The following is a 12,249-nucleotide window of genomic DNA, read 5'->3' on the forward strand; positions in this document are numbered from 1 at the left end:
TGTATTATAACTGTATCATCATGCATTATAGCTGTCATGTATTATAACTGTATCATCATGCATTATAACTATCATGTATTATAACTGTATCATAATGCATTATAACTATCATGTATTATAACTGTATCATCATGCATTATAACTATCATGTATTATAACTGTATCATCATGTATTATAACTATCATGTATTATAACTGTATCATCATGCATTATAGCTGTCATGTATTATAACTGTATCATCATGCATTATAACTATCATGTATTATAACTGTATCATAATGTATTATAACTATCATGTATTATAACTGTATCATCATGCATTATAACTATCATGTATTATAACTGTATCATAATGTATTATAACTATCATGTATTATAACTGTATCATCATGCATTATAACTATCATGTATTATAACTGTATCATAATGTATTATAACTATCATGTATTATAACTGTATCATAATGTATTATAACTATCATGTATTATAACTGTATCATAATGTATTATAACTATCATGTATTATAACTATCATAATGTATTATAACTATCATGTATTATAACTGTATCATAATGTATTATAACTATCATGTATTATAACTGTATCATCATACATTATAACCGCAGGCTGTACGTTAGATGTTACTGAAGTTGCAAAGGGGATGTTGCCTCATCCAGGCTCCAGAGGCCAGAGTAGATCATGCCAGAGAAGTAGACAGACCAAATGAAGCCCCAATGGAGGGAATTGAATTGATCAGCACTTTAACACTCATACTTAGTTTAACCTTCATGTTTATGGCTTCAAGAATAATGTTGCAGCAATGTATGAAGAGTAATGTACCCACAATGCACAGTAACCACACTTTATCAGACATCGTAGGTGCTCAAACATGTCTATAACAAGTTATAAAGCTATACAAATTACACCTGCAGGATTTAAGTGAAGTGTTACGGAAGTTTCCTCATTTTCCTTTCATGTCAGAGTTGTTTCCCCAAGTTCACTACAGTACTCCGTGGATAGAGCTAGAGGAGAGAGAAGACACAGAGAGGAGTAGAGAGCTAGAGGAGAGAGAAGACACAGAGAGGAGTAGAGAGCTAGAGGAGAGAGAAGACACAGAGAGGAGTAGAGAGCTAGAGGAGAGAGAAGACACAGAGAGGAGTATAGAGCTAGAGGAGAGAGAAGACACAGAGAGGAGTAGAGAGCTAGAGGAGAGAGGAGACACAGAGAGGAGTATAGAGCTAGAGGAGAGAGAAGACAGAGAGGAGTATAGAGCTAGAGGAGAGAGAAGACAGAGAGGAGTAGAGAGCTAGAGGAGAGAGAAGACACAGAGAGGAGTAGAGAGCTAGAGGAGAGAAGACACAGAGAGGAGTATAAAGCTAGAGGAGAGAGAAGACACAGAGAGGAGTAGAGAGCTAGAGGAGAGAGAAGACACAGAGAGGAGTAGAGAGCTAGAGGAGAGAGAAGACACAGAGAGGAGTAGAGAGCTAGAGGAGAGAGAAGACACAGAGAGGAGTAGAGAGCTAGAGGAGAGAGAAGACACAGAGAGGAGTAGAGAGCTAGAGGAGAGAGAAGACACAGAGAGGAGTAGAGAGCTAGAGGAGAGAGAAGACACAGAGAGGAGTAGAGAGCTAGAGGAGAGAGAAGACACAGAGAGGAGTATAGAGCTAGAGGAGAGAGAAGACAGAGAGGAGTAGAGAGCTAGAGGAGAGAGAAGACACAGAGAGGAGTAGAGAGCTAGAGGAGAGAGAAGACAGAGAGGAGTAGAGAGCTAGAGGAGAGAGAAGACACAGAGAGGAGTATAGAGCTAGAGGAGAGAGAAGACACAGAGAGGAGTAGAGATCTAGAGGAGAGAGAAGACACAGAGAGGAGTATAGAGCTAGAGGAGAGAGAAGACACAGAGAGGAGTATAGAGCTAGAGGAGAGAAGACACAGAGAGGAGTATAGAGCTAGAGGAGAGAGAAGACACAGAGAGGAGTATAGAGCTAGAGGAGAGAGAAGACACAGAGAGGAGTAGAGAGCTAGAGGAGAGAGAAGACACAGAGAGGAGTAGAGAGCTAGAGGAGAGAGAAGACACAGAGAGGAGTAGAGAGCTAGAGGAGAGAGAAGACAGAGAGGAGTAGAGAGCTAGAGGAGAGAGAAGACACAGAGAGGAGTAGAGAGCTAGAGGAGAGAGAAGACACAGAGAGGAGTAGAGAGCTAGAGGAGAGAGAAGACAGAGAGGAGTAGAGAGCTAGAGGAGAGAGAAGACACAGAGAGGAGTAGAGAGCTAGAGGAGAGAGAAGACACAGAGAGGAGTAGAGAGCTAGAGGAGAGAGAAGACAGAGAGGAGTAGAGAGCTAGAGGAGAGAGAAGACAGAGAGAGGAGTAGAGAGCTAGAGGAGAGAGAAGACACAGAGAGGAGTATAGAGCTAGAGGAGAGAAGACACAGAGGGGAGTAGAGCGCTAGAGGAGAGAGAAGACACAGAGAGGAGTAGAGAGCTAGAGGAGAGAAGACACAGAGGGGAGTAGAGCGCTAGAGGAGAGAGAAGACACAGAGAGGAGTAGAGAGCTAGAGGAGAGAGAAGACACAGAGAGGAGTATAAAGCTAGAGGAGAGAGAAGACAGAGAGGAGTAGAGAGCTAGAGGAGAGAGAAGACACAGAGAGGAGTAGAGAGCTAGAGGAGAGAGAAGACACAGAGAGGAGTAGAGAGCTAGAGGAGAGAGAAGACACAGAGAGGAGTAGAGAGCTAGAGGAGAGAGAAGACACAGAGAGGAGTAGAGAGCTAGAGGAGAGAGAAGACAGAGAGGAGTAGAGAGCTAGAGGAGAGAGAAGACACAGAGAGGAGTAGAGAGCTAGAGGAGAGAGAAGACACAGAGAGGAGTAGAGAGCTAGAGGAGAGAGAAGACACAGAGAGGAGTAGAGAGCTAGAGGAGAGAGAAGACAGAGAGAGGAGTAGAGAGCTAGAGGAGAGAGAAGACACAGAGAGGAGTATAGAGCTAGAGGAGAGAAGACACAGAGGGGAGTAGAGCGCTAGAGGAGAGAAGACACAGAGAGGAGTAGAGAGCTCGCTAATGGCTGAATGCAGAATATTCCTCCGGCACTCAGATTATCCAGTATGTGTGTGTGTGTTCAGATCACTTTATCTTCCAGCTCAGGCCAGAGTGAATTATCTACAATGCCTTCAGAAAAGTATTCATACCCCTTGATTTATTCCACATTTTGTTGTGTTGCAGCCTGAATTCAAAGTGAATTAAATATTTTTTTTCTCTCACCCCATCTACACACAATACCCCATAATGACAAAGTGAAAACATGTTTAGACATTTTTGCAAATTTATTGAAAATGAAATACTGAAATACTTTGTAGAAGCACCTTGGCGGCGATTACAGCTGTGGGCAAGTCTAAGAGCTTTGCACACCTTTGATTGTAAATCATTTGTCCATTATTCTTTTACAAATTCTTCAAGCTCTGTCAAGTTGATCGTTGATCATTGCTAGACAGCCATTGTCAAGTCTTGCCATAGATTTTCAAGCCAATTTAAGTCAAAGGCCACTTAGGAACACGCAATATTGTCTTGGTATTGGCCTTGTGTTTTAGGTTATTTTCCTGATGAAAGGTGAATTCATCTTCTTGTGTCTGTTGGAAAGCAGACAACTAGGTTTTCTTCTAGGATTGTGCCTGTGCTTTTTTTTTACCCCCTTTTTCTCCCCAATTTCGTGATTATGATCTTGTCTCATCGCTGCAACGGGCTCGGGAGAGGCGAAGGTCAGGTCATGCATCCTCCGAAACATGACCCGCCAAGCCGCGCTTCTTAACCCCGAAGCCAGCTGCACCAATGTGTCACAGGAAACACCGTTCAACTGACGACCGAAGTCAGCCTGCAGGCACCCGGGCCCGCCACAAGGAGTCGCTAGAGCGCGATGAGCCAAGTAAAGCCCCACCGGCCAAACCCTCCCCTTACCCGGACGATGCTGGGTCAATTGTGCGCCGTCCTATGGGACTCCCGGTCACGGCCGGTTGTGACACAGCCTGGGATCGAACCTCAGGCTGTAGAGACGCCGCAACACTGCGATGCAGTGCCTTAGACCGCTGCGCCACTCGGGAGGCTATTCCACTTATTCTTATCCCCCCCAAAAAAATCCCTAGTCCTTGCCAATGACAAGCATACCCATAAAATGATGCAGCCACCACCATGCTTGAAAATATGAAGAGTGGCACTCAGTGTATGTGTTAGATTTGCCCCAAACATAATGCTTTGCAGTATTACTTAGAAAATATGAAGAGTGGCACTCCAGTGTATGTGTTAGATTTGCCCCAAACATAATGCTTTGCAGTATTACTTAGAAAATATGAAGAGTGGCACTCCAGTGTATGTGTTAGATTTGCCCCATAATGCTTTGCATTATTACTTAAGTGCCTTACTACAAACAGGATGCATGTTTTGGAAAAAAAAATTCTGTACAGGCTTCCATCTTTTTTCTACTTGCACAAATGCATGTAAACACTCACACATAAATCACATAAAATCAGAACCATGGACAGCCAAATCATATAATTAGCTTACGTTGATTGGACTAAATAGTTTTTGGTATCTTTTAGTTTTCACTGTATTAGACTAAGCATAGGTGATTAGACCAATGGGGGCGGCGCACAATTGGCCCAGCGTCGTCCAGGGTAGGGGAGGGAATGGCCGGCAGGGATGTAGCTCAGTTGGTAGAGCATGGCGTTTGCAACGCCAGGGTTGTGGGTTCGATTCCCATGCGGGACCAGTATGAAAAATAATGTATGCACTCACTAACTGTAAGTCGCTCTGGATAAGAGCGTCTGCTAAATGACTAAAATGTAATGTAAATGTGATTGGATGATGTTGAAATGTTGAAGTTGAAATGGTGCTGGAATAGTGAAGGCAGCTCCTGTTTTCTTTGCGACTTGCGGTAACTCTCCGTGGTTCTAAATCAATAGTTGTTTAGCATTCTGAAAATGTCGTAAACATTAACTTGCTTGACCATTGCTGTAGGTTATGTAACTGTTTGCTACATGCTATATGCTTTGTGGACTTCACCAGAGGTTGCTCTCCGGTTTTGTGACGTCTTCTTATTGTCTCGGCCTTAGGCCTATATATCACGGTCGCAAGGCATATGAACTAACTGGTTATAGAGCAAACAACGCAATTATCACAACACATACTGTAGGTTGTATGTCTTTTTTCTCCTGACTTGGCTTCCCCAGTGATTTTACCCACGCACCACTACTGTGTTGATCCATCCTCAGTTCTCATATCACAACCATTTAATTCTGTAAAATAAAAAATTACCATTGGCCTCATGGTGAAATCCCTGAGCAGTTTCCTTCCTTTCCGGCAACTGAGTTAGGAAGGACGCCTGTATCTTTGTAGTGACTGGGTGTATTGATACACCATCCAAAGCCTAATTAATAACATCACCATGCTCAAAGGGATGTTCAGCATCTGCTTTTTTTGCATTTTACCCATCTACCAATCTGTGCCCTTCTTTGCGAGCCATTAAAAAACCTCCCTGGTCCTTGTGGTTGAATCTTTGCTTGAAATTCACTACTTGATTGAGGGACCTTACAGATAATTGTATGTGTGGGGTACAGAGATGAGGTAGTTATAAAAAAACATGTTAACCACCATTATTGAAAAACGGAATGAGTCCATGCAACTTATTATGCGATTTGTTAAGCACATTCTTACTCCAGAACTTATTTAGGCTTGCCATAAAAAAGGTTGAATACATTTCAGCTTTTCATTTTTATTACTATGAACAAAAATATAAACGCAACATGTTAAGCGTTGGTCCCATGTTTCAGACTTTTCTATACGCACAAAACACTTATTTCTCTCAGATTTTGTGCCCAATTGTGTTTAATCCATCCACCTTACAGATGTGGCATATCAAGAAGCTTATTAAACAGCATGATCATTACACAGGTGCACTTTGTGCTGGGGACAATAAAATGCCACTCTAAAATATGCAGTTTTGTCACAACACAATGCCACAGATGTCTCAAGTTTTGAGGGAGCGTGCAATTGGCATGCTGACTGCAGGAATATCTACCAGACCTGTTGCCAGAGAATTTTATGTTCATTTCTCTACCATAAGCCGCCTCTAACGTCGTTTAGAGAATTTGGCAGTACGTCCAACCGGCCACAGAACCGCAGACAGCGTGTATGGTGTCGTGTGGGCAAGCGGTTTGCTGATGTGTACGTTGTGAACAGAGTGCCCCATGGTGGGGTTATGGTATAGGCAGGCATAAGCTACGGACAACGAACTCAATTGCATTTTATCGATGGCAATTTGAATGCCAGGCCCAGCCAATCATAATGAGTTCTTCCCCACAAAAGTGCTTTATTGCAGACAGAAATACTCCTCAGCACCCCTCTCCTCCCCCCCGTCTAACGATGCCGCAGGTGAAGTAGCCGGATGTGGAGGTCCTGGGCTGGCGTGGTTACACGTGGTCTGCGGTGGTGAGGCAGGTTGGACGTACTACCAAATTCTCTAAAACGACATTGGAGGCGGCTTATGGTAGATAAATTAACATTAAATTATCTGGAAACAGCTTTGGTGGACATTCCTGCAATCAGCATGCCAATTGTACGCTCCCTCAAAACTTGAGACATCTGTGGCATTGTGTTGCATGAGAAAACTGCACATTTTAAAGTGATATTTTATTGTCCCCAGCACAAGGTGCACCTGTGTAATGATCATGCTGTTTAAACTGCTTCTTGATATGCCACACCTGTCAGGTGGATGGATTATCTTGACAAATGATAAAATGCTCACTAACAGGGATGTAAATACAGTTGTGCACCATATTTGAGCGAAATAAGCTTTTCTGGGATCTTTTATTTCAGCTCATGAAACCAGCACTTTACATGTTGTGTTTATATAATTTTTAGGTGCAAATAAAAAAATGAGTAAAACAGGTCAGAAAACGAAAATAAACTGAATTAAAAATAAATAAAAATGAATAATATAAAAACACAAAACTATATCATCTTTGGCACTCAAACACTCACACACCTCCCTCTCTCCTTTCTACCAAATAAAAAACACAGTAGTCAATCGCTTTAGGACAAATAATTTACTGCTTTTACACCAACAATATGTGCACTCTCACACACCAAGGAGAAATAAAAACCAACAAGCCTCCCATTCCCTCCTCCCATTCCCTCCTCCCAAAGAGACAAAAAAAAAACAACAAAAAAAAACAAATAACCCCCCATATTTTATATTGCTTATACAACCTAAACATCCCTTGGCTAGCACAGCAGTACAGCCTGAACCTGGGTACCTCTTACACACTAAGACACACACCACACACACACACTTACACAATAACACACGCTCTCACACACCAATATGATAACTCATAAATATGTGAATATGTTTATAATGTATATTGTCATGCAGACCTTATAATTCACTTAGACCCTATAAGATCACATATATATTATTGTATCACTTGCATCAACATCCCAGACCTTGCCCCATCTCTATGGACATGACATGTATTTGGTGGAATGGCAAGGCAATGATGTGGTCTTCTCATACTGTGGCGGAGAGAGCTTTACGTCGTTCACGCAGGCAGTCCAATTCTGATCTTTTACCCAATAACTGGCAAAAGATCAATTAGTGGGAAAAAAAAAGAAGATCAGAACTGGGCTGCCTGTGTAAACGCAGCCAGAGGACTTCTGAAAGACACCTGTCATAGAGACGAACGTTCAGGTGTTCACAATGGATCATGACGGACAGGTAGGTGTGACAGGAAGAACACCGCCAGGGGAAGAGAACACCTGGAGGTGAGATAGAACACAGCTCATTCTGCCTTCCCATAGGTCTCTGCTCAAAAGTAGTGCACTATAAAGGGAATATGGTGCTATTTGGGAAGCAGCATACATAACTCATATCTAAAAAGGTACTGTACTACCCGTATCCAGGCAGGGACTGTGATTGGGTGTTGTGTTTTGATGAAGAGGAAGTATGAGTGGCGAGATGAAGCGGCATAGCGAGAACAGAACGCGGTCTTCTGTCCTGTCATGTCCAAATGCCAAACTAAGACCTTACCTGTATCAGAGAAGGTTGTCCATCAATACTACACCTACAGCTGTCTTTTCTAATATGGATATCCATTTTGTTATAGGAATATTTATTTGTTTGTTATTGACTGATAAAGTCCTGTAATGATATAAAAAAAAGCAAACTGAAGGAATAGAAGACAACTTTGATCTGGAAATCGAGAGGCAAAGGTTTGAGTTATCTGTAACAGGTGAAGGGAGGAGAGAGAAAGACTGGGGAGCTGTCTGAGGGACTGTCTGATCCTGTCTGATCCTGCCTGATCCTGCCTGATCCTGTCTGATCCTGCCTGATCCTGCCTGATCCTGTCTGATCCTGCCTGATCCTGTCTGATCCTGCCTGATCCTGTCTGATCCTGCCTGATCCTGTCTGATCCTGCCTGATCCTGTCTGATCCTGCCTGATCCTGTCTGTTTTCTGGCTAGACCTTCTGGTCTGGTCAACAATATAGAGAGGGGTCCAAGATGTCAGGGTTACAAAGTGAGTGAAAATGGTGCTTGATGAGGTGAATGGTAGTGCATGTGTGTGTGTGTGCGCATGTGTGTTTATGCGTGTATGTGTGTGTGTGTATGCTGTTTGTGTGTGAGAGTGTGAATCAGGGGTCTCTCAGGTGTGTGTTCAACGTGGTGTGTTGTCCGAGCCTAGTGTGTGTGTGTGTGTGCGTGTGCAGGGTGGTGTGTGTGTGTGTGTGAGGTGTTAAGAGGCAGTAGGCTTGCTGTAGTCCTCTACTCCAGTGATGATGGCCTTGCAGAAGAAACAGTCCTTGTTGTTCATCAGGTGCTGGTTTATGCACGCTCTGGGGGGCGACAGACAGACAGACAGAGAGAGAGACAGACAGACAGAGAGAGAGGACGGTTACAGTCATGCGTGGTGATAAATGATCTGTGGGGGACGGAGAGACAGTCTCATATTTGGCACTTCTCAATCACACACATCTGCGGTGGCAGAAACTCAAGGACAGTATCCATCTTTTTTTGTCGTCCGAATCGATGAAAACATTTGGGATTAATCAATGCAAGGATAAGGTAGTTAGCTGTGAAATATATTATGTGCCAATTATGCAATATGTTACCATAATAAATTGCTTTTTAAGCATTATGTGAACAACATGAACGTTTTCCTGCCAATCACCCTTGGTAATGCTTTCCTTTCAGTACCCATGAGCCAATGCAATATTTAATAATGTAATTAATATATGTCATATAATTTCACATTTATATACATAATGAATATATAATACAGTATTAAGATACAAACATTCTGTTTAAATATCCACCAGTGCTAGAGGACTGAGCTCAGACCAACTAGTTTGTCAATCAGTTTAACATAGCTATGGTTCTACGGCTGTGAATGTCGCTAGATGGTTGATCGACATTTCCCAATAAAACATTCACGCCATTACATTTACACATTCCATTACGTCCCAAAGTAAGTGATCGCACGAGAGGCCTTTAGATTAAGAGCTGTCTGTCGCCATATTGTTTATTTCTCTAAAATGGATGACGACGGCTGAAAGTAACAGAGCAGAGAGAGTAGTGTACCGCGTATCGGGTGGGGGACATGAACGGTCGTTGTTGACATGATCTTGGTGATTATATTTTATTCAAACATGTATTTAGCCAAGTGGCCTAAGGCATTGACAACAAACAATATTTTACAAATAAAGCCCTAGTTGGTCAAAAGGTGAAAGGTCAGACAAAAGGTGACAATTTATTTTTTGAAAAACAAAGCTGATGATGGTAACTTACTTGCAGGACTTGTGAGAGCAGGGTTTGAAGACAGCAGAGATGGAGTGTGCATAGCAGATAGGACACAGGTCTTCCTCACTGGTGGGCTGCGGGGAGAGGGCAGAGAAAACTGTCACAGTTAGTTAGAGATAAAAAACTAACACAGCCTACACATTTTGTACTGTAAGTGTACAGTCCTCCAGGTGACGTGGAGGAAGTCTGTGACTTCGGTACTAGGCCAGTACTAGGTCCTCTCTCCTGGTGTCCCCCAGGGCTAGGTACTAGATCCTCTCTACTGGTGTCCCCCAGGGCTAGGTACTAGATCCTCTCTACTGGTGTCCCCCAGGGCTAGGTACTAGGTCCTCTCTACTGTACTCCCAGGGCTAGGTACTAGGTCCTCTCTCTACTGGTGTCCCCCAGGGCTAGGTACTAGGTCCTCTCTACTGGTGTCCCCCAGGGCTAGGTACTAGGTCCTCTCTCTACTGGTGTCCCCCAGGGCTAGGTACTAGGTCCTCTCTACTGGTGTCCCCCAGGGCTAGGTACTAGGTCCTCTCTACTGGTGTCCCCCAGGGCTAGGTACTAGGTCCTCTCTCTACTGGTGTCCCCCAGGGCTAGGTACTAGGTCCTCTCTACTGTACCCCCAGGGCTCTGTACTATGTCCTCTCTACTGGTGTCCCCCAGGGCTCTGTACTATGTCCTCTCTACTGGTGTCCCCCAGGGCTCCGTACTATGTCCTCTCTACTGGTGTCTCCCAGGGCTCTGTACTATGTCCTCTCTACTGGTGTCCCCCAGAGCTAGGTACTAGGTCCTCTCTCTACTGGTGTCCCCCAGGGCTAGGTACTAGGTCCTCTCTCTACTGGTGTCCCCCAGGGCTAGGTACTAGGTCCTCTCTACTGGTGTCCCCCAGGGCTAGGTACTAGGTCCTCTCTCTACTGGTGTCCCCCAGGGCTAGGTACTAGGTCCTCTCTACTGGTGTCCCACAGGGCTCTGTACTATGTCCTCTCTACTGGTGTCCCCCAGGGCTCTGTACTATGTCCTCTCTCTACTGGTGTCCTCCAGGGCTCTGTGCAAGGTCCTATTTAATGTCTCACTACTGGAGTCCTCCAGGACTCCGTACTAGGTCCTCTCTCTCTACTGGTGTCCCCCAGAACTCTGTGGTCCTCTGTAGCTCAATTGGTAGAGCATGGCGCTTGTAACACCAGGGTAGTGGGTTCGATCCCCGGGACCACCCATACCTAAAAATGTATGCACACATGAGTGTAAGTCGCTTTGGATAAAAGCGTCTGCTAAATGGCATATTATTATTATTATTATTATTATTATTATTATTATTACTACTAGATCTTCTATTGTTCTCTATGTACAATAACATCAGGGACAACTTCAGTGGGGCACACCAGGAGCAAAAATATTTTTACAACGGAACACTAAAATCAGTGTTCATTTCAGTCACAGGACTAGAACAGGACGCAGTGCAGCAAATGACAGCATCCAGTCAGTGGAGGTGTATGACCTCCCTCTCTCTCGAAAGCCCTTTCAGTGTTAAATGACCCAGGTGCCTTGTGGGACTGTGGAGGTCTAACAGTCTGCAGCCCTGGGGCCCCCTCTCCACAGAGCTATCAGCCTGGATCTGTCATCACTCCTGTGGTCTCCGGGGGTCGCAGCGTACTGCAGTCTGGAGCCAGTCAGGTCATCGTACTGCAGTCTGGAGCCAGTCAGGTCATCGTACTGCAGTCTGGAGCCAGTCAGGTCATCGTACTGCAGTCTGGAGCCAGTCAGGCCATCGTACTGCAGTCTGCAGCCAGTCAGGTCATCGTACTGCAGTCTGGAGCCAGTCAGGTCATCGTACTGCAGTCTGGAGCCAGTCAGGTCATCGTACTGCAGTCTGGAGCCAGTCAGGTCATCGTGCTGCAGTCTGCAGCCAGTCAGGTCATTAACACCTGGACCATCACCTCCAACCCAGACCATCACCTCCAACCCAGACCATCACCTCCAACCCATCACCTCAAACCCAGCCCACCACCAGCACTACACAACTCAGACCTGCCTGTCTCCAAGTACACAACTAGGCTACACACAGAGCCGCCAGCTTTAGACCACTACTCTAAGCAACTAAACAGAGCCGCCAGCTTTAGACCACTACTCTAAGCAACTATACAGAGCCGCCAGCTTTAGACCACTACTCTAAGCAACTAAACAGAGCCGCCAGCTTTAGACCACTACTCTAAGCAACTAAACAGAGCCGCCAGCTTTAGACCACTACTCTAAGCAACTAAACAGAGCCGCCAGCTTTAGACCACTACTCTAAGCAACTAAACAGAGCCGCCAGCTTTAGACCACTACTCTAAGCAACTATACAGAGCCGCCAGCTTTAGACCACTACTCTAAGCAACTAAACAGAGCCGCCAGCTTTAGACCACTACTCTAAGCAACTATACAGAGCTG

The 12,249-nt window shown here is 44.5% G+C and overlaps 1 protein-coding gene across 1 annotated transcript in view; it reads right to left on the reverse strand.

Moving 5' to 3' along the window:
• Window positions 1–7,055: 7,055 nt before the first annotated feature.
• rnf123 (ring finger protein 123) overlaps window positions 7,056–12,249 on the reverse strand; it is a 266,404-nt gene continuing 261,210 nt past the window's right edge. The window contains exons 37-38 of the mRNA XM_084167697.1: window positions 9,826–9,911; window positions 7,056–8,873 (exon numbers count right to left, since the gene is read on the reverse strand). Coding sequence (XP_084023823.1) covers window positions 8,774–8,873; window positions 9,826–9,911 — 186 coding nt within the window. The 3' untranslated portion in view covers window positions 7,056–8,773. The remainder of the gene's footprint in view (window positions 8,874–9,825; window positions 9,912–12,249) is intronic.

The sequence above is a fragment of the Coregonus lavaretus genome (assembly GCF_964263955.1).
Source record: "Coregonus lavaretus genome assembly, chromosome: 8".
Classification (NCBI taxonomy): domain Eukaryota; kingdom Metazoa; phylum Chordata; class Actinopteri; order Salmoniformes; family Salmonidae; genus Coregonus; species Coregonus lavaretus.